General features: G+C 32.4%; 1 protein-coding gene across 2 annotated transcripts; it reads right to left on the bottom strand.

Moving 5' to 3' along the window:
• Nucleotides 1-7,680: 7,680 nt before the first annotated feature.
• Nucleotides 7,681-22,528, bottom strand: LOC134714553 (uncharacterized protein PF3D7_1120600-like). Of its 2 annotated transcripts, XM_063575900.1 has the most exons (7): nt 22,311-22,528; nt 20,947-21,040; nt 20,279-20,406; nt 17,529-19,385; nt 15,445-15,531; nt 15,101-15,206; nt 7,681-9,151 (listed from the first exon to the last, which is right to left on the bottom strand). In XM_063575900.1, the coding sequence occupies exons 1-6, from the start codon at nt 22,357-22,359 to the stop codon at nt 15,130-15,132; spliced, it is 2,292 nt and encodes a 763-aa protein (XP_063431970.1). In that variant the 5' UTR covers nt 22,360-22,528; the 3' UTR covers nt 7,681-9,151; nt 15,101-15,129. The 2 variants fall into 2 exon arrangements, with proteins under 2 accessions (XP_063431970.1, XP_063431969.1); XM_063575899.1 differs by lacking the exon at nt 7,681-9,151 and having other exon boundaries at nt 14,436-15,206.
• Nucleotides 22,529-24,060: the final 1,532 nt, after the last annotated feature.

Here is a 24,060-nt window from a genome sequence, read left to right as displayed (position 1 = left end):
TTTACACCAAATGAACGCGACAAAGGTATTAATCTTTTGATCCCATATTTGGTCTATAAACAATGCACCCGTCTGGTGTGTCTAAATATGATCTTACTGATTATTAATTAGTCCTATTGCTCTTTGAGTTTTTATTCGATCATGGTGGCAAATACCTTTGCGGTACATTAGTAATTGATCCTTTATCACATGTTGCTCATTAGTTAAAATGACATGTCCATTTTTGCAACAAAGAAAAAGGGATGATATCAACAAAGTAGAGTGATGATATCTGTATTTTCACTACAAAGGAGGTAATATATATGGCAAAGATATCTCGTGATACTGTTCCTTTGTGTTTTCGTCAAGATGAGAACATTAAACAGACATGTTCAACAAATGTTGATACTTTTCTTTGTGATTTCGTCAAGACGAGAAAATTAAAGAGACATGTTCATCCAAGTTGATTATCGAAAATTGAAGGGCTCTGTGAAAATAAAGCGTAAATCTTTTGTCCGTGTTCATTTGTTTGACAACATTTGAACAGTGGAAGTTTATGGTATCTAATATATGATCAACGAATGCAGTCTGACGTGGAAAATGACACTTATTTATGACTCGTCCTTCTTTTAAAATGTAACAATTTACGCATTTGAAAAAAATTACCAGACTAACATCTTCACCATTTTCACTACAAATAATTGAAAAACTCATTATCGGAAAAACATTTCAAAAAAAAAAAAAAACCTGTCCAATGAATATCATAACGTTTTCTGTGGAGTGTTTTTTTTTTATTCATCTAACATGGACTTAAAAAGAAAACAAACTGTAAGACCTTTGTGTTTAATAAAATAAGAGGATGTGGTATGATTGCCAATGAGAAATATCTCCATTCATCTCCAAGACAAAATATAAAATATCGTCGATGTAAGCAATTATATTGGCCAAGGTGATGCAATCAACGCGGAGCCCTTTCTCACATCAATTAGTAAGCTTTAAACAAACCCAAATTATTCACTACGTCGAGTGCATTTGTGCAAATGAAAAGAACAGTTGAATGCAAAGAAGAACGCTGGATTATTAACCCACTTGAGCAAATCAAGGTTCAAATTAAGAATGAATGAGCCCTAATAATATTCTTTAGTTTTAACATATTTGAAAGATTAAGAATTTATCCTTCTTCGGATTAAGCTATACTTAATGTCAATTTTTATTTGCTTTTCATGTTTTCTGTTTTCACATATTTTGATCTCGGCGAGCATTACTGGCGAGAAACCACTTGTTAAAATCCGCATCTTATGCAATGATATTGGTAACGTTTATGTCGTTACTTAGTTTGGTGTTTGACTGCATGTGGTTGTAAACTTCATACACGTAAAAAAATGTACATACCTATCTTCTATTACTGGAGATTTGCTCTTCTCCTCCTCTAAAGATGTATCTAGTGAATTTTGTGCAACTTTTCTTATAGGCTCGTACACTTCTTTTTCTCTTTTCTTGAAAGCAGATTGTGACATCCCATTTATATTTAAATTAGCTAAATATCTGTTTACTTCTGCAGGTCCAAGACCAGTGTCATACATAGCTATAAAAGTAATGATCGAGTCTTAGATATACTTTCAATTTGATGTGCATCATACGTTGAAAATTATACTTGCATTGCTATTCTAGATTATATGAAATACATATATATGCGTGTGATGAGCGGGAGAAAACTATCAATTATTATTATAACTTAAAAACCGGTCAGAATACCCATATCAGCAGTATGCAATATCGCATGGTAGGGCTGTTATTTGGTTATTAGCCTTGTTGCGTTAGTGGGTCGTTAGTATATGATAAAATTATGAAAGTTTAATGCGTGTCCGGATATCATCCCTCGACCAATATCCGTTCGAGACTTATTCGAGGTTTGATATTTGTTTTTTTGGGATGATTCCTGGGATGATTCCTGGGATGATTTGGAAAACGCCTCTTATTTGGGATGTATGTAAAACTATTAACCACAAAGAAGGAATTATTGTTCTCGGGGGGGGGGGGGGGGGGGGGGGGGGGTAGGTTTACAGAAGCATGTTTCTTTTTTTAGAATGAAAAACCGGACAACGAATGTGTGTTTGTCGAGCCGATGACTTTAGTCGCAGAAAGTTCGACCAAGGGATAGTAATCCGGCGGCGGCGGCGGCGTTAGCTAACTTCTTAAAAAAGCTTTACATTTTAGGAGGTGGAAGACCTGGATGATTCATACTTTGCATATAGATGCATTATATTACGAAGTTTCCGTCTGTCACATGTCCATTGTTCTTGACCTCATTTTCATGCTTAAGTGACTAGTTTTAAAAAAAGTTCAGGTTTTTTGTAAATTTAATTATTGTCTTAATATGATTAATAGGTTTAGGTCCAGTTCATATCTGAAGAAACTATAAGCAATGGCCTAAAGTATATTTGATGTATGAAAAAACTGTAAGGTGTACATGTCAAACTGGCATGTGCCATCTGAGCTTGACCTCATTTTCATCAGTGGTTTAAGTTAAGTTTTTGTGTTAAGGTCTGTTTTTACTATTACTGTATGCAATAGATCTACTTTATTTGGTGTATTTAATGATTGTAAGATGTGCGCTTCTGGCTGGTAGGTGATATCGGACATTGATCTCATTTTCAGTGTTCGGTGGTCAAAGTTGAGTTTTTAAGTTTGATCTATTTATCTAAATAAATACTGTATGCAAAAGATCAACTATATTTGATGTTTTGAAATATTTTATGATGTCTTATATAGAAAAGAAGATGTGGTAGGATTGCCAATGAGACAACTGTCCACCAGAGACAAAAAATAAAACAGACATTAACAACTATAGGTCACCGTACGGCCTTCAATAATGAGCAAAGCCCATACCGCATAGTCCGGGAAATCGAATATTTCACATATACTATTCAGAAAGGAAGGAGGTAACCACCGAAATAAATGTATCACTCTGCGCGTTCAATAAATAGTGCACCGCATGATCGGATAACTCATATCGAAATTAGTACCAACATCTTCTAGACAACTTCTTTCCAATATGTTGTTGTTAGTTAGTAAAGTACAGAAATAGTTAAAAATGGAACGGGTTTCTTTTATCTTTTGAACGATTTTTACGCTCTTTTATTGAGATCAGGCAAAATGACAATTTTTTTAAATCAAATTAGGATACAATGTTTGGACCGAATGGAAACCACATGAAAAAAGTGGGATCGGTCCTATGCTGGAAAACCATAACAGTCTCACTCCGAAATCGCTGTCTTAATCACACAAGTCTGGAGCCCCCAACCCAATGAAAATCGACGTTCACTAGAAGGACTACTGCCATTGAATTGTTAAACATCAGCTTATGCGTCGGAGGTCACATTTTTTTATTAATTTCTTAAACTATAGAGTGTGGTAGGAGGGTCCTGATCCCGAAATCCCGTGCTTAAAAACACGAAATCCCGATTTCTCTGATTTATACAATTCCCGACAATCCGAAATTCGAGACAGAATTCCCGGATCCCGCAAGGTTCCTGATCCCGAAATCCCGAGCTTAAAAACACGAAATCCCGATTTCTCTGATTTATACAATTCCCGACAATCCGAAATTCGAGACAGAATTCCCGGATCCCGCAAGGGTCAATCCCGAAATCCCGAGCTTAAAAACACCCGATCCCGCAGTACCTATAAAGGTCAGTAAAGGGTGTAGAATAGCCGTATAAAATTAATGTAAGAAAACATTTCCGTTATTTGTAAAAATTCATTGTCTTTCAAAAATGCCGTCACGGAGGCGCAAACCGAATTTGTAATAAAAAATTAAAGAATGATCGTATAAAGGATCATCTCAAACAATATCCATTCAAAAAATATATAAAATCTGTAGTAATATAGTATAGTTTAAAAGACATGGTTATACAATCTGTTCATTGAACAAATAAATATATCATTGTCATTACATGTAATTATTTGTTATTGGTATGCTCTGACATTGTTCTCATATCAATTACAAAATGTTCCTTGTTTTAATTTGTACATTAATTTATGCTATACAGTGCAATACACAAAAAGGTAAGAAGCACCTGCTTTTCCTTTGTAGCTATGCGGTGGATGGGTTGATGCGGTAACGTCATAATGATAAACATGACGTCATATTGCACAACGTACGAATTCAAAATATACTGTATCTGTGACAACGTTTTACAGTGTAATATTTAGGGAATAAATGGAGAAATACTATGTTATTCATAGAACTTTGATGGTCATTTTTTTTCTAGTATCATTAATACATACATGCAGTATGTTATTTATAAATAAACTGTTTGTTTGGAGTCCTTTGGACAAAGGAACAGCTAGTTCAAGTAGTTAGTTGCATTTTTGTTGAGCTTTTTATTCTGATAGTTTTCTTCTTCACTTATTAGAAATGAGAAGATGTGGCATTAGTGCCAATAAAACAACGTTTTCTTTTTTTTTTGTAAAGAATAAAGGAACAGTAACATTATTTCAAAAACTTGAATCACTCATTTCTTTTACCGATTTATCTTACCTACTGCTGCTTTCGAATTTACATCAAATATTGGTCTTGTCTTCTGTTTTTTTGCATCATAATGGACCTTTCCGGAGTAGATTTTATTTATCACACCACAAGAACATGCCACATACAGAATGCACCCTAGACCACACTTTGTTTCTTCGGTAACGTTGGTAAACTGAAGTGGTAATTCACAGTCTACACAACCTGCTTTTAGCTGTTTGTCCATCTCATATGGTTCAAAAACACGCCTCTCTCCCGGTATCCAGATACATGAGTCTAACTGTCTTGGTTCATTGATTTCAGCTTCAAACAAATTGTCCGTTTCGTATATAATTTTCATTTTTACACTTAAATCAATACGTCGTTTGCATTCTCCTGCCTTCGTGAAACGACCATTCGAGCGGGCCGCCATTTTAGAAATCGGCGGACTCGAAAACGGCGACGTCATAATACGGTTACGACACTATAGCGGCGCCGAGAGCGATGCGTATAAACAATAGTGTGATTTCCCTTTAACAAGGTCATGGTTTTCTCAGACTGTTATGCAATTTTCGTCTTGGTGGGTTTCAGCAAAAGCTATGGTATCATTTACGAAACATCACAAAACTATTCAAAAGATATGAAATAACCATAACAACGCGGATGGGTGCTCGATAACCTATTTAGTTTAGGCAATCATGCATGGTTTATTGATTTATGCAGTTGAACTATCTTGGAACTTTTGGTTCTGAACAATATTCGAGTAGCAACAAGTAATCCTGGATCGTTTATACTTCGTGTTTTGTCTTTTTATGACTTGTGCTGATCGGATGGTTCTAGCCTTTCGTCTGTTTTACATCTTGTTCGTAATTTGTGCTGCTCATTACCATGTTCTATGGTTATGAGAGGTTTGAGCGCGCACAAACATGTTTACAAACCCTTTATTCCTAATGTTGATGTACCGAATCTGCAGGCTGTAATGCAGTTATGAACGTAGGTAGATATTTATTTTTCGTTCATTTGGTCATTTAGTCTTTTACGGTTATAAAGTTTGAGTCTAGCTGATAGTTTTCTCATTTACACACATACAACTTCTCCTGATATTCAATGTTGGTACTTTTATCACTAGATAGTCTTTTACAAATAGTGATTCCCTGGAATCTTACTTTCTAGTGGTGTGTTACCCTTTTATTTTGAGTTTTAAATTATTTCTTTTCAAAGATGTATTTGTTGTTGTCTCTCAAACTTTTGTACTGCTGAATATCCAGTTTTTGTTGATCACTTTATATACAATGCATCTAGAATGTTTTCTTTGTACGAGGTGCAACACTTATACCAATCATTATAAGTAATTGCTATAAGGCTGTCTAAAGTGCAAGAAAGGAGATGTAAGAGGAAATTTTGATTATAATTATGATTAGTTATATGTGCAGTTGGTTTCTGCATACTTGAAGTTTAAATAGTAACTCTTTTAAGTGTTCACTAGCATTGCTGTATAGTATTAATGATAATAACCGCCATGGCTAGACATACACTTTATGTAAGAATATTTGTAAGTATCAAACTAGGAAAGTGAGAAGTAACCGGCATTTATATAAAGGGAAAAAAATAAGCTCGAATAGTTTTAAATTTTGTAATGTCCAGAACTGTTAGCGCTACTTACTCTTTTAGAATATTTCTCATTGTTGAAGGCTGTTACAGTTATTTACAGTTTTTACAATAATATTTTATCCATTTGGTCTCTGGTGAAAGGTGATTGCATAGGCACAGCCAATCTGGCTTTTTCATAAAGTAATAATAGATTGGTATTATGGGCAGCAGTATACCGCTGTTCAAAAGTCATAAATCGATTGAGAGAAAACAAATCCGAGTTACAAACTAAAACAGAGGGAAACAACAAAATAACAGAACACTGAAGTGAAACAAAAAAGAAACAACAGTCATATTCGTATATAACTTTGAAAAAAAGGTTATCATAAAACTACCATTTGGGAGATAAATAAAACTGTATATCAGTATCTTAATATATTAATACCTATTTAATCTTCATGCTAATTTCACTTGCACTCGTATCAAAAATATAATTAAAATGATACATTACCAAATTTTATCAAAATCAAATACAGATCAAACTATCCTTAAATTGAAAAGGATTACAAAAGTGGGTCGAAAAAAAACCCAGCGGACTGTCAAACTCATAGATCGAATATAAACTGACAATGCCATGGCTTTTAAAAACAAAGACAAAAAAAAAATTGGACACAATGTACACCACAGAAAACTAAATAGATATAGGAAGATGTGGTGTGAGTGCCAATGAGACAACTCTCCATCCAAATAACAATTTAAAAATTAAACCATTATAGGTTAAAGTACGGCCTTCAACACGGAGCCTTGGCTCACACCGAACAACAAGCTATAAAGGGCCCCAAAATTACTAGTGTAAAACCATTCAAACGGGAAAACCAACGGTCTAATCTATATAAACAAAACGAGAAACGAGAAACACGTATATATTACATAAACAAACGACAACTACTGTACATCAGATTCCTGACTTAGGACAGGTGCAAACATTTGCAGCGGGATTAAACGTTTTAATGGGCCCAAACCTTCTCCCTTTTTCTGAAACAATAGCATAACATCACAACATATAAAAACATACGATAAAATATCAATTAGCAGACTTAACTCAATCAAAAAACGTATGATTACACAAAGAACGAATAAATTTGATCTGCGATATCTGAATACAAATGCACAGTTAATTAAATATTAGAGACAAACAGTCATGACCAAAAGGCTATCAAACAAATTCAAACACACTGAGAAATATTTAACCAATCAATGTTCACTTTAGAAAAAAACCGTTTTTTTATAATCTTGAAGTTTATACAAATGTTGTAAGAATAAGTGAAAAATTGAAGATATTACAAATAATCAAAGCTGGTATACAGCCAAGATCCATATAAATAAAAAATGACAAAAAAGCATTATAAACAGTATCAACAGGTCGAATTAACAAGAAAATACGATTTGAGAGTACTCGCAATTACTGACAGCTAGTTAAAAGCCAAAACCAATTAATAGTATCGTAGGTGGGGCATAAAAAAAACTGAGACGTTAGAACAAGAATGAAATTATTATTATTGTGTAAATGTGACGCGGCGCAGCTCTTTATATTGACTCAAAAGTCACAAGAGACTAACACGAATCCTCCCGTTTGATACAAGTGGTACTTAACACAAGCCGCCTATCAATCTAAGTAGTATTTCATTTAATGTCATATTAATGTTATATCTAATATTGCCATAAAAGCGGAAGGTTTGGCTAGCCACTAAACCAGGTTCAACCCACCATTTGCTTCTTAAAATGTCATGTACATAGTCAGAAAATAATGACCATTGGTATATATATAGTTCGTTTCTGTATGCGTTCCATTTTAGTGTTGTGTTGTAGTTCTCCTCTTATATTTGATGTGTTTACCTAAGTTTAAGGTTGTAACCCAGATTTGTTTTTTTTCTCAATCGATTTATGAATTTCGAAGAACGGTATACAACTGTTGCCTTTATTATTCATAAACATATAAAAAAAAATACAACATGTTTCTTACAATTATTCTCATTCTGAGCCTGATGTTTAATATGAATATAACAACCACAAGCAATACTAAACTAAGATGAAACAAGAAGATATAAGGAACAAAAGTTGTAATGATCTCCAACACAGAGGTCTAGAGTGATAGAAAGTCATCCCAAGATTTTTATTCAGCGCTATAAACCCCTCGTATCTATAAGTCATTCCCAGTTTACAAATCGAACAATCTGGTACATGAATAGTAAAATCCAGATTGAGAACGGAAAAATTAATGGTATGCATCATACAAATCAAATTGAAATTATAGATCTCTTTAGATCTGTATTTCTATCAGTTTGAGCTCTGAATCGTCGCGGGTAAATAACATTTTTAAACAAAAATTACGTCGCAGATATTATAAAGCTAACGATTCGACAAACACATGTTATGTCTTCTTAAAAAAAAATAAACGGAAGAAATTACTTTACTGGACATAAATAATCCAAATGAAAAACAGTAAAATCTCAAAAATACTAAACTCTGAGGAAAATTCAAAACGGAAAGTCCCTAATCAAATGGCAATATCAAATGATAAAAAGTTCTCTTTCAAATTTTAGCCCTAATAAAATGTCAAAAGAGTTTAAAGTTGTTAGTAGTGTAGCTTTCATGTGCAATACGTTTTTTTCTGTACTAAATGTCAAACTGGAACAAAAAACAAAACGCAAGATACATATTTAACTAAAGCTTATAGGACATAACCAAGCTGTATCATTTTTTATGCTGACTTGCCAGTTCAAAGTTAAACGGTTACATATGAAATATAGTACAAATTGATCTGAATTAATACATTATAACAATAACGTGGAAAAACGAACTATTATAGTACAGATTGTTCTAAATTAATGCATTATAACAATTACGTGGAAACATCTGGATGCATTCACAAGCAATTATATCACTTTTTTCAGAAGACATAGCTAATTTAAAAAATGTTTCCAATTAAGATGATCATATATATCAGATAGTACAAATGATAAAATGCATTTCTCTTTGGTTTAAACTTTGTGTAACTGGAGAAAGGCGTTCCTGTAAGGAAATGAGTTAATATTTCATTACTACTTTAGTATTTATAAAAGCATAACATGAACAATTTATTTAGAAATGTAATTTTTTTAAGAAAGATCTAGAAAACTCTTGATATCTTATAAAAACCAAAGTTACAACACCATAGAGAAAGTTTTATCAAAAACGATTTATTTGACTCTATTTAGGACTTTCAATTTTTCGTCTTGAGGATGGTCGTGTAATTTTCCAAACTTTTAACTGAAGTACAAGAATGGTCCTGTTTGATTTAAAGTAATAAAAAAAAACTATTTATAAATGGCAAGAATCTGACGAAACAAATATGTATATATCTTGGAGATAAAATAAACTATACACAATTTCAAACCAGTTTGGACTATATAATTAAAAAAGCAAACAGATTTAAAGGATGGCATTTCATAAAGAGACCATTTGAGAAACACATTTTCATACAATTATAATGATAAACTATCTGTCCCGAATGTTCTTATATTTATTTGTATTGTAGTCCTGTCGCGTAATGTTGTCATTTTAGTGTTATAGGTTGCATTTCTGTAAATAGTGACAATGCAATTTCCCATAGGAACTCCTTTTACGGCTAACACTGTACCACTTTTACTATGAAGTTTTGATTTTTTTTATCCTAGAATTGGAAGTTCATATGCACTACAATTTTTTTCAAAGGTCAAAATATCGGGCTGTGCGGCATATTTTCAACGTTTATATGCCCTGTGTGGCACCGTTAAAGTCCACAATTCCTCTAAAGTCCACAACAATTTTCCGCTAAAGTCCACAACGCCGCTAAAGTCCACAAACTTTCCGCTTAAGTCCACAAAATGACCTCCGCTAAAGTCCACAAGAAAACGCCGTTAAAGTCCACACATTTTTTTTTATTATCAAAAGATTAATTCGCTGTTTTTTTTACTCCCAATAGTATATATATCTAATAAAAATCATGAACCCTTGTTTTTTCAAAGTATTTCTTACGAAAGCGTATTAGGGACATAGTAAACATAAAATTTGTAATGAAATATTTTTCAAAGTCGAAATTTTGACTTAATCTCGAATATTTGACCTTCTCAAATTTTTGAATTACGACTAAGTAAAAATTCAAAATTTTGATTTTTTTTAAAACTCGAAATCTCGACTTTTCTCAAACGCAAATTTCGCCTTTTCTCAAAATCAAAATTTCGACTTAACTTCAAACAAATGACATTTTAACGTACACGTGAGTGATTTTGATAAAAAAAAAAAAAAAAAAAGCAGACATGCAAGATTTTTTATATATATTTTTATTTAGTTTTAAAAAATATTTTCAATATAAGCAGAAGGTAAATTACCAAAAATACTATGTTCAAAGTTAGCCACGCTCATCACGATCTTGAAGATCTCACCATGACCGTGATACGACCTTACTGCGATCTACACTACGATCATCAAAATTTGTATTTTTTTAACAGATACTAGTGCGATATTAATCATGCCCATACCGCGACCTCACCACGTTCTGATTTTTTTTAGATCGAGGTGAGCATGGTGCAATCGTGGTCTAGTGGGACTGGGGCTTTAGCTTGGGTCACATATTCACGTTTTTTTTACTGCCGTCTCAGTTTGACAGGACCATTCCCGATTAAAATTTGTCAAAAGTCTGATAAATCCTGTGAATCGTGGATGGAAATTCAAACCTTAATTAAAATTTGTAAAAAAAAATTTAATCACGACAACAGTCAGATATTGTTCAGGAAGCTTCGATATTCAACCGTTTCCAAGCGAATGTATCCCTATAATCCCGTTCTCAATCCGCTTCTTATCTAATTTGTATCTTTTACCCGTTAGTTTAAGGCCCCACAAAAGGGACATAATAAGGCCGTCTCATTGGCAATAATACCACATCTTCTTTTAATATATAGTAGAAATAAAATTAGCAATGAACTTCTTTTTTCAAAGTCAAAATTTTGGCATTTCAAATCTGTAAATTTCGACTTTAACTCGAAATTTTAACTATTCAAATCTCGAAATTTTGACTTTAACTTGAAATTTTGACATTACTAAAAATTTCTATCAACATGCATGTTCTTTCCGTATGAAACTTTTCAATATAAAATGATTATCCTTGTCATATTTTTAGAACCAAACGAATTTCTGAAAATAAATTGCCAAAATGTGTGGATCCTCGGTTGCTTTTTAATTTGCGTCCATGTCTTCTCCTCCTAAAATTGTAATACTAGTAGCTGTGTTTGATTACTAACAGTCTATGTTTAAATAGTGAGGAAACGACGAATATTTTCAGTTTTAAAAGTTTTTTGTTTTTGTTTTAAAAAAAGTCGATATGTTGAGTTTAATGCCTTGTTCACACGTACATTTTATTCGAATCGAAGGCCAATCGAATTCGCTAATCGTGTTCACACACTCTTCCTTTTTAATTCGAATTGATTTGAATTGTCTAATTCGCACTAACCAATTCGCCTTAGAAATCCGTTTTTGTTGTTACGAATTAAAAGTTAACGACGTTCGGACAGTAAAGCGAATTACGTATGAACGCATCATAAGAAAAGTCAAAATTCGGAGTTTAAAGTAATTTTTTGAGTTTGAAGTAAAGTCGAAATTTTGCGTTTGAGAAAAGTAGAAATTTCGAGTTTTAAAAAAACTCGACTTTGAAAATTTGTCATTACAAATTTTATGTTTACTATGTCCCTAATACGCTTTCGTAAGAAATACTTTGAAAAAACAAGGGTTCATGATTTTTATTAGAAATATAATATACTATTGGGAGTAAAAAAAAAGCGAATTGATCTTCTGATAATAAAAAATAAATGTTTGAACTTTAACGGTGTTTTTTTGTGGACTTTAGCGGAACTTGTTATTGTGGACTTTAACGGCGTTTTCTTGTGGACTTTAGCGGAGGTCATTTTGTGGACTTTAGCGGAAAGTTTGTGGACTTAAGCGGCGTTGTGGACTTTAGCGGAAAATTGTTGTGGACTTTAGCGGTGTTGTGGACTTGTGGACTTTAACGGTGCCACAGCCCTGAACTTTTCAGAGTTTAAACTACCACTAATTTTCTTAACTACCCCGGGCCTACCTCGAATGAAGGGTTACAACATATTTTAATATAAACAATACGCTCATGTATATTTACTGGTAACATTCCCAAGTGATGTCTCTTTGAGCTGGAACACAGAGAGCATAACAGGGAACCAGTATGTAAACAAAATTAAACTTCTATGAATATTCAAGATCTTCCCAAAAGAGGCGTGGTTTGAGAAACAGCTGTATTTACAAAGTGCAACCTGAAGTTAACATTGACATAAAAGCGGTTGCTTTGGCTAGCTACAAAACCAGGATCAACAGACCATTTTCCCTTAAAATGTCCTGTACCAAGTCATGTATAAGGCAAATGTTATCTTATAGTTCGTTTCTTTGTGTGTTGCATTGTCATGTTTTTTGTTGTTGCACTTTAGTGTTTCTGTTGTTTCGTGGTTTTCCACTTATAATTAATGTGTTTCCCTAAGTTTTAGTTTGTAACAAGGATTTGTTTTCTCTCAAACGACTTATGACTTTCGAACACCGGTATACTACTGTTGTCTTTATTTACGTTAATGACACAGCAAAATGTAATATAGATCTCTTTGGACGTAAGTTCCGATTGATCTGTATTTCTATCAGTTTGAGCTCTGAATCGTATCGGGTAAATAAAATTTTTAAACACAAAATACGTCACAGATTTTATAAAACTAACGATTTGACTCACATAGCCTTTTACCTCAATACAAGCGTAGGTGGACTTAGGATGTTAGGAATGGCAGCAGTTCCTGCTCTTCTAGTGACATCTTTCGGTCATATCTTGTTATTAGACATTTCACAATAGCGTAATGGTCAATGTTTCTTACTAATATCATCATAAAAAAATCAACAAATCTATCCGCTTCATCGTTCAACGACACAAGACCAACTGTGATAAAAAAAAAGTCGGATTCAGGATGATAATGAATGGATATTTAGTTGTTGCAAGAAAAAATAAAGGAATGCGGGTCAACGAGAAAAGACACACCTTAGAACCGAGCATGTTAAATAAAACTTTTTCCAACTCCCACTTCCCACTAAATCTTCCGTAACCCTTTATACCCAGATGAAAACATGTCAAATTGTTTCAGCATATCCCTATTTTAACATCCTTTCATACCTCAGACAAAAAAACAGACAAAAAGGACTTGATGCACTTTTTATAGGGGAATTTTTCAATTAAAATAAGCGGTAAATTTATAAAATTAAACAATTTGTTAAGATTAGCAAATGTTTAACTGCTTGTAATAAGAAAGGTAACCCAATTATTCCAATTATATTCTTAATATCAGATAATTGCTAAATCTGATAATATTAGTAAGAATGTCAAGAAATGTTTAAGTGATAAACTTATGTTGAACTGGAATAATAATGTTATGAATTCTGCAAAATGTCTTAATTACAGAATATACAAGTCTGATTTTTGTTTTGAGAAATATTTAACTGTGTTACCATCTGATCTAAGAATGTATTTATGTAAATTCCGTTGCCTTAGTAATAAATGCCCATTAAAACGGGGAGATTTTTTAATATTGATAGACATTGTAATCTGTGTAATGCTAATGAACTTGGTGATGAGTTCCATTACTTATTCAAATGTACCTTTTTCGACAATGTTAGAGCTAAATGTTTACCTTTAGATATATGTAAAAACCCAAATGATTTGAAATTTAAAGAATTGATGAATACATCAGATTTATTCACACTTACTGGAATAGCAAAATTTTGTAAAAGTGTTATTAAAACCTGTGCTTAATCATGTTACTATATTTTGTACTTCCTGTCAAATATCTGTATTAATTAAATATACTATTATTGCACCTTTGTTAACAATGTTCTAATGTAAATATGTTCATACTTTTATAGTTTGTTAAAAAAATGTTGTACTAACATACACCATGTGGGGGCTTTAGTGAAATCAAATGTCTTATCATCTCTTATGTCTTATGAGATGTTTTTTTTTAAAACTCAGTACATTTCTAGTTAGGAGGCAGATAATTGGTTCCCAGGAGTGTTAAACTTAAATTAAAGTTTTTAATTAACTTATGTTACTGAATGATGAATTATGACTCAATTATTGTCTTTTAAAGAGAATATCGTTGTAAATAATGCAAATATTTCCCTATTTCCAATACAATCGCAACAAATACATTGTAATTACAGTAACATTATTTTAAGTTCAATTCTTTGATATAGTTCACATAATCAAATTTAAATAAAAAAAATACAAAATAATACATTTTGTTTATTACGTCTCACCATTAACATTACACAACATAACATATACATGAATACATAAATAGATATAAAATAGAAACGCCATTTTTAAAAGAAATCTGAGACAAAACATTGTAAAATCCGAGTGAGCCATTGTGCTCACGTGGCCATACCAAAGTCTACGAATGATAACGTGTTTGGTTAACTATCAACACATACTAAAACAGTCAGAATGTATATCGAAGCTTCCCTTCGTTTTATCCAAAACTTAATAATTTTACTTTATTGGCCAATGTCAAGCTTTACCATTGTCAGATTTAGTAGTTCATTTTTCATTTTTTGTGAATTCAGAACCTCCATAAAGGCAAACGTTTTGAACATCTGGGATCCGCCACTGAACCCCAAACCCCTAAATTGATATATGAGGTGCCCCTGAAAGTTTAGCATAACTTAAATGCTCCGCATACCAAATTCGAATATATTGTCATCAAGCAGAAACATGTAACGTTAGTATTAATAACAGTGTAAACCGTCACACTGTGGAACCAGAAAAAAATCGGATAAGCAGGGTGTCGGAACACTAATTTTTATTTTAACAAGAATAGTCACATTTTGGGACCACGAAAATGCGTCAATTAAAGCAGAATGTTGGAATACTCAGACAGGTTAACTTACACTGTATACCACTTTGATGTAGACATAAGTTATACAATAACTAAAAGCACAGATATGAGTAGAACAAAGTTGTATGGACTTAGTACGAAGCTGCCACTATCAAGACCTGAAAATAAAACCATATATCTTAATGTTGAGAAACAGCTACTACAAATGCAGTATAACGAAATCAGAGATCTATATTTTAATTAGATTGGTATGAAAAAAATCTTCTTGCAAGTGATGTTGAATAAATATTTATTGTTACTTTATACATTTTAAGAAAAGGGTTAATATGAAGCTGAGGGCGTTTTAAAATACTTGCCGTTAAAAACCCCAATTAAATAACATGGAAAAATACGTACCCGTCTTTAACCTTTCTGTACGAAAATGTTCATTCGTAAATAATGAAGGTTCGACACTTCTATGATTTGTTGGCTTTAGAAAGGATGCTGAAGAAGAAAAATATTATTATGAATAAAGGATATATGTTGAAACATCAACAGGACAGCAATACAAGTACTATATATACCATGGTTCTTACGAGTTAACAAAACAATACAAAATAAAATTGAGAATGGAAATGGGGAATGTGTCAAACAACAACCCGACCAAATAAAAAAACAACAGCAGAAGGTCACCAACAGGTCTCCAATGTAGCGAGAAATTCCCGCACCCGGAGGCGTCCTTCAGCTGGCCCCTAAACAAATATATACTAGTTCAGTGATAATGAACGCCATACTAATTTCCAAATTGTACACAAGAAACTAAAATTAAAATAATACAAGACTAACAAAGGCCAGAGGCTCCTGACTTGGGACAGGCGCAAAAATGCGGCGGGGTTAAACATGTTTGTGAGATCTCAACCCTCCCCCTATACCTCTAACCAATGTAGAAAAGTAAACGCATAACAATACGCACATTAAAATTCAGTTCAAGAGAAGTCCGAGTTCTAAAAAAACTACAATGATTCAATTTATCTATTTTGGTGTATACCAATTATCGAGGATATTGAGAAAAAAAATTCTTACACAGCAGTTATGTACTTGTGTGCTCTATTTAACAGCCAAAAACAATTGTCAATTCATATTGTTTCTACTGAATTACATCCCATTAAATGTTGTTTTGTGTGTTGACCATGACATGTAATTCGTTTCGAAATTGCAACTAACAGAAGCAAGCACGTGTTGGCCGTCTGCTTGTCATGCGTCCTTGTTTAAGTAAGTTACCGATCATCCTGTTGGAAGCATCATTGTGCGGGTTTTTCATTGTGTTTTTTACCGTCTGCTTGTCATACCTCCTTGTTCAAGTAAGTTACCGGTCATCCTATTAGTAGCAGCATTAAACGGGATTTTCATTGTTTTGTTTTAAACATATGGTCCAGAGAGACAACTGGAGAGGTTTGTGCCTTCGCAAAACGTGTTTTCTCCATCCATTGTATGTCTTTACCAAGTCAGACTATCTAAATCACGTCGTTAGTGTTTGTCTGTTTTTTGTAAGAGCTTGGTTTGGGTGGCTGGTGTAGTCAGTGCGATGATTAAAGCGTTTTATGTTATGTTATTTCATTTTATTTATTATTGAATGAAATTGAGAATGGAAATAGGGAATGTATCAAAGCGTCAACAACCCGACTATATAGACCATGCACCAATGAAGTGATGATGGACGTCATACCTAAGTTCGAAATATTAAAATGAACTAAAATTAGAAACATACAAGACTTACAAAGGCCATAGGCTCCTGACTTAAGACAGGTAAAAATGTAGCGGGTTTTGCGAGAGAAAAAAAAGCTGCGGGATTATACATGTTTTTTTTTCAGATCTCAAACCTCTCCCTGTACCTCTTTAGCCAATGTAAAAAAAACAAACACACAATAATATGCACAGTAAAACTCAGTTTAAAAGAAGTCCGAGTCCGATGTCAGAATAAGTAACCAAAAAAAACCAAACAAAATGACAAAATGTTTACTACGTCAAATTTGTTTACGCTGTTCACAATATGCGTATTAGAAACTTACATGTCTGAATAGTGATTTTTTAAGGAATGATCATTTGATTTTAGAAAGGTTGGTGTTTGAAAATGAATATCCTGGCCTTGTTACGGCTAAAAATGTATATTCTGCAACATAGAGTACACGCAACATATGTTTAAAAGTGAAAACTTTTCTAACGCAAAAAAAATAAGCATGTTTATTACTAAAGGAAAATGAATAGTCGATCCGCAAAAATTCTCCTGCAAACATCAGATACTGAAATGGTCGTCCCGGGACCTAATTAAATATAACTAATAGATTTTATTTTTGTATCAAGTGCTTTGTATTTATTTGTTTTAAATAAACCGAAATAACGAGAAAACATGTGTTTTTGAGGACATACATTTTTCATGAAATTGTTTCTATGACCTCTTTGAAATTTTATTAATTTTTCCAATGTAAATTTTGCTTAATTACCTTTTCTGGGCAGTCGTTCTTTCTTTACATCAGGAGTAAATCCCTCACTCATTTGTAAAGCCCTGCGTTTTGGTTGGCTATCTAGATTTATACCTAATTTCTTCGAAAGTGGGACATCATTTGACGGAAATTTCATTCCTTCTGGGAAATTATTATATTGACTTAATATTTGTCTTTTGCTGTGGGAACTTGTTGAATTTTTGCTTGGTTTTATTCTTGTGTTTCTTTTATTAGAAGATTTTGTTAAAAAGTTAAAATTTGGAATTCTTTGTTCATTGGAATCACTGTCACTTTCAGAAGAAGCGTAATGATGAGGTTTTGTTCCTTCCCCGTAAAAATCATCGTCATTGATGTCATCTTTTACATCGTCAAAATAATCATCGACATCCGAAAGTTTCGATTTTATTCCTCTTTGTCCAAAGATTAACCTATTCTCATTTGAATCATATTCGTCGAAAACAGATTTATTTGTTTGAAATCTATTATTGACCATCCCAAATTCTTCACTCGAGCTATCAGAATCGGTTCTAATTAAGGGTCTTTGTTTTCCAATTTTTTTGTATTTAAGAAAATTTTCATTTATATCATCAAAAGCATCATTTTCAAAACCGTTCCTGTAAAATCCATCTTCAAAATCGTCGAATTCCATCAAATCGTCATCGTACAAATCGTCGTTATCAAAGAAGAAAGGGTTGAAGGGTCCATTGAACATTCCATTCCGATAATTTCCACTATTTGACATTCTATTCAGATAACTTTGCCGGTTTGACATTCTATTCGGATAACTTCCCCCGTTTGACATTCTATTCGGATAATTTCCCTCGTTTGACATTCTATTCGGATAATTTCCCCCGTTTGCCATTCTATTCAGGTAACTGTGGCCGTTTGACATTCTATTCGGATAATTCCCACCATATGACATCATATTCATATAATTTCCATGAAGGTAACGGCTTTTCATGATATCTTCTAAATCAGGTAATTCATTGTCGAAATCGTATATATCGTCAAAGTAATCGTCGAGATCGGCTCCAAAGTTTCTATTGGGAAATGCAGGTTTGTAGTGTGCTGCGTTAATGGTTTTGTTACTTGAGTGCATGCGCACGATTTTCCTATCGCTCTCATCAGAGCTGTCTATACTGTCGTCTGCTACTTCACTTGTATATGAATCAAAATCATTGACCTCTGCAGACTCAAAATGGCCCCTGATATGGTTATTAACATAACTTTCATCATATTCAATTTCGTCATTTTCCGATGTAAAATCTTCATCCTCGTCATCATCTCCCCTATCAATGTAATCGTTTAGTGAAAATTTTCCAAATCTAGATGAAAATTGTCGATTTCGTCTATCTCCTACACCGGCATTAAATCGAGATCTGTACGTTTGCCTGTTGCCAATTCGACTGTCACCTTTGTCATCAAAGACATCATCCCTTTCGCGTCTATTTTTTTCGTCAAAATCGTCATATAAATCATCTTTCTTTCCATCTTTGAATGCCTTCTGACGTATTTTATTTCGTCTGGTTTCTCCAAAATCATCAAATTTATCATCTGTTTTTTGTTCTTTCCCTTTTTTCATTTTTTCACCAATATCATCGTAAATATCGTCAGGTTTATTACGTTTACTATTTTTTCTTTTCCTTGTTTTTTCTTTAATGTCATCGAATTTGTCGTCTTTGATGGTGGGTTTATTTGCTCTGGCCTTCATTTTCTCTCCAAAATCATCGAACTGATCGTCTTTCTTTGTGTTCTTATTTCTTTTGGCGGCCATTTTCTCTCCAAGATCATCATACAGGTCGTCAGTTCTTTGTGCCTTTCTAATTTTATTATTTTCAAAATAAGAGACTTGCACATCTGAAATGTAAAAGAAAATATCTTACTTAAATTGGTATCGATAGTTCTGTGCTTGATTCTTCCACATGAATTCAAAGTTGCAATGTTACACTTGTCATTTATTTATATTTTGTTTTAGGGACGACATAAAAAAATCTATGAAGGATAATGAACTTAATTCAAATAGTTTGGGGTGGGGTGTTAGTTGCCTTAAAACGTATATCATGGCAATCATACAACATTTTGTTATTCTTATTCGAAACATAAATCGGTAACAGAACTGTATATTTCACATGCGTATCACATGCTTTTAATGCATAATACTAGTATTAAATCAACTTTTTATCTGAAGCCGTGTAATGTTAAACATTGCAGTAGTCAAACGTAAGGGCAATGTTGTATTATTTATATGTTACTGATATCTATCCATTATATAAAAGTCTTTTGAAATTAAAGCAGGAATTCAATACTTTCAAAGGATGGATCGGTAATCTTTAGCAATATTCAAAATATATTGAAAGACAAGATATGAATGATAAATACCATTGCTCTGAGGAAAATCACGGCTTTGCAGATGTTTTTGTTCTCTCTTCCCTAGTTCTTGTTCCAAATGTTGATTTCAAGTCCTTAGCCGTATATGGCACAACTTTTTTTGATTTTGAATCCTCAATGCTCTTCAACTTTGTACGTGTTTGTGTTTATAAATATTTTGATACGAGCGTCACTGATGAGTCTTATGTAGACGAAACGCACTTCTGGCGTATTAAATTATAATCCTGATACCTTTGATAACTATTTGCTCAGCAAATGCCATACAGACGATTTATTTGAATGCTGCTAGAGCATAAAAAAAGGACAAAAATACCAATAAATAGTGAAATAAAATAAATGCTTAGAACGAGAATTATACTTACCAATTGTTTCCTCCCATGGGTTTTTATGACAGGTTAAACTGTATCTTGACAGAACTTGCTTAACGTGGTTGTCATGGATACACGTAGTGGACAATTTTCTCAAACACACCAAATAACTTTGTAAAGACCTGTATGAAGTGAAGAAAATATAATCAACCCGCGAAATACAATGCATGTCAAATTATTTTTTTACAGCTTTTTTTTGCTGCGGTTATCTTTCCCATATTGAAATAAGACGATGATATGAAGTTTTATTGTCAATGAGACAATGGTTCATCAGAGACCATTAGACGTAGAATGTTATCAACAATAGATTATCCAATCTAATTAAAACCGATTGTACTGCCTTCTTCAACAATGATCAAAACGCTTAACAAATATGATAAAAAGCAACAAACAATCATGCGTATTCCTTTTTCTGCAGCTATCTTTTTTCAGTATCTATGATGAGCTTATAAATTTCCATAGATATATGAAGATATGGTGTGAGTGCCAACTCTCCATCCAAATAACAATTTATAAAAGTAAACTATGTTTATTTATTGTGTTGCTGCAATCCGTGTTTCCTTCATTTATTTATACATTGGTATTTGTATTGATTGATAACGCCGCTGCATTTGGTGACAAGACAACAACAAAAGAAAAAACCAAAAGAAAAGCAAATTTACCTGCAAAAGATATATTTATCTTTATTAAATGAATTTTCTGCTGTTCTCCGTTGTGCCCCACATTTGTATAACTCACATCCTATGCTCAGATCAACTAAAAGAGAAGAAATAAATGTCATAATAGAAGAAAAGGCTCCAACAACGTTTAATGTTCAGTTCTCTCTTTATAATAATTATACACTCATTCCAAATAAACGGAAACACAGATTTTGCAAATTGTTTCTATACCGAAATCTTTAGCGATACACCGATTTTAATGAAAGCGTTTTTTTTTATATGTCTAGTAAATAATATAATTTGTATCATGTAAACTTTTAAATTGTATTACATCGTCTTTAATCTACTATTTCTATATAATATACCATTTCAGGTCAAAACCCATGGGAATTAACAGCCTCGAACTGTTTCGAGCAAGAGACCATGCATGTATTTTTGGTCAGGCGATATCCTTTTTTCAGACTTTTGGTGAACAATTACCATTATGCTTTTTTGGATTCCCTTTCCTTTTTTACCCTGTGGAATTGCTATGAGAATATAACACCAAATGTCAGCTTCCTCTAAAATTTTGTTCTAATTGTCAATCCTTAGTTTTTCTACACATTTAGTTGCGCAAGTTCTCTCTGTTTGAATCACTTGTTCAGTTGAACAAAATAAAAAGTTTCATAATCTTCTTCACAATTTGTTTTACATATATCACAAATAACAGTTACATGCATGGTCTGTGGGTTTACTAATAAAACATACATATCCATTTGACCGTCACACTTTATCGCTATAAAGGGAATATTGATATTATAAATTTTGAAATCTTGAACTTTATCTCAAAACCCTGTGTTGGTTATATCTTTAAGATCATCCTCTGTGTTTAAAAGCAAAGTTATTTCATCTGCCAAGTAATATGAAAGTAAAAAATGGTTATTTGTCTAAAAATATATATAAGAACAATATCAAACAAAGGATCATTAAATTATTCATAATTCCTGATATAATAAAATTATTAAAATGTTCAGTGATTATATAAAATCACTGGTCATTTTCAGGGATTATATATAATTACTAATGATTTTAGTCAAGTGATTCTGTGTATTCTCTGAAAAATCACGGATTCTACATAATCCCTAATAATACAAATTCACTGTAACATATAAGAAAATGTGGTTTGAGTATCCAAGTCACTGTATAACATTGTAGGTCAAAGTACGGTCTTCTATACGTTTTAAGATCAAACCAATTTTCATGCATATGTTTACTTACTAACATGCAATGTTCCATCTACTTTTCGGAAGAAATGCAACAGATTATTTGTTTTCTTATAAATCAACATTCAGTATTATTAAAAGATAAAAGATAATAAAAAAACTTACCATAATATAAAAGAAGGAGGATAAAAACTTTCCGTTCAAAACTGTACATTACTTTCGACTTTAAAAAACTGTATACTTCTGAGAAAGAGCAGAAACAAATCGATTTACACCTTTGTGACACTCATCAAACCCTAATGTGCATTAATATCATGTAAAATTGACATGTACATAATTGTCCATTATTATACCCTACATGTAATAGTTACATGTACAAAGAAACTTACATGATAAACTGATGAATAATACTTTTAATGTTGTCTATATATACTACTTTTACTAATGTATTCACTTATAGTCTTATAACACGTCTATGTTTTATTTATTTTTTTGTACCCCCCCCCCCCCCCCCCCCCTTTTTCCCAACGTTATTTTCCCTAAAGTTCAAAAGAGATATTTTAGCTTCTAAATAAAGTTATTACTGATATACAAAAGAGATATTTTAGCTTTGAATTAAAGTTATTACTGAAATCCAAAAAATATAGTTTAGCTTTGAAATAAAGTTATAACTGAAAACAGTGAAATTCAAAAGAGATATTTTAGCTTTAAAATAAAGTTATTACTGAAATTCAAAAGAGATTTTTTAGCTTCGAAATAAAGTTATTACTAAAAATCAAAAGAGATATTTAAGCTTCGAAATAAAGTTATTTATTTACTGAAATTCAAAAGAGATATTTTAGCTTTGAAATAAAATTATTACTGAAATTCAAAAGAGATATTTTAGCTTTGAATAAAAGTTATTACTGAAATTCAAAAGAGATATTTTAGCTTTAAAATAAAATTATTACTGAAATTCAAACGAGATATTTTAGCTTTGAATAAAAGTTATTACTGAAATTCAAAAGAGATATTTTAGCTTTAAAATAAAGTTATTACTGAAATTCAAAAGATATTTATTACTAAAAATCAAAAGAGATATTTTAGCTTCGAAATAAGTACCGATTATCGGGTTATCTGCATGTTGATATCGTAAAATATCAGCTGCGAGACATAATATGAAGCTTTTTGTCGAGTGAGCGTAGCGAACGAGATCAAAAAGCCTTCATATAATGTCAAGCAGCTGATATTTTACAATATCAATATGCAGATAATCTGATAATCGTTTTATCGGGCTATATTTGCGTGTTTTAGAAGTGTTTTCTTTGCTTCACCGGTACACAAAAGATGACTTGATAAGTTCGGGTCAAAGTTATTAACGTCGGTTCAAACATTATGACGTCGCTGATATGTCCGGGTCAAAGTTATTAAGGCCGGGTCAACGTATTTGACGTCACAAAGACATGATACTGAACTGAGACTACTATAACACATGTGTTATAGTAGTCTCAGTACTGAATAATATTAAGAGCTGAACAGAGTGATATAGACAGTGGGACGACCGATAAAGTTATTTATTTACTGAAATTCAAAAGAGATATTTTAGCTTTGTAATAAAATTATTACTAAAACAATGAACAAAGTGTAGTAGTCAGCCGAGAACCAGCTTATAATTTCATAAGTACACACGAAATTTTTATATAGTTTACAAATTTGCAATGCATCGTAATCTTCGTCATGTTTATATAATGCTATTATGTATGACCTCATGTTACACATGTATCTGTGTCTGAGTGTTCAAATAAAATCTTAAATCTTAATAAAATGAACGCATCATCTAAAACTTAGCCTTACTGAACGATAAAAACACAATGTACATTTTATAGGGATTTTTGGACACCAAAAAAAGAAAAAAAAGAAGGAGAAAATAAAACAG

The sequence above is a fragment of the Mytilus trossulus genome, chromosome 4, assembly GCF_036588685.1.
Source record: "Mytilus trossulus isolate FHL-02 chromosome 4, PNRI_Mtr1.1.1.hap1, whole genome shotgun sequence".
Lineage (NCBI taxonomy): Eukaryota > Metazoa > Mollusca > Bivalvia > Mytilida > Mytilidae > Mytilus > Mytilus trossulus.
Note: the sequence above shows the minus strand (reverse complement) of the source record. Positions and strands in the feature narration are given on the sequence as shown.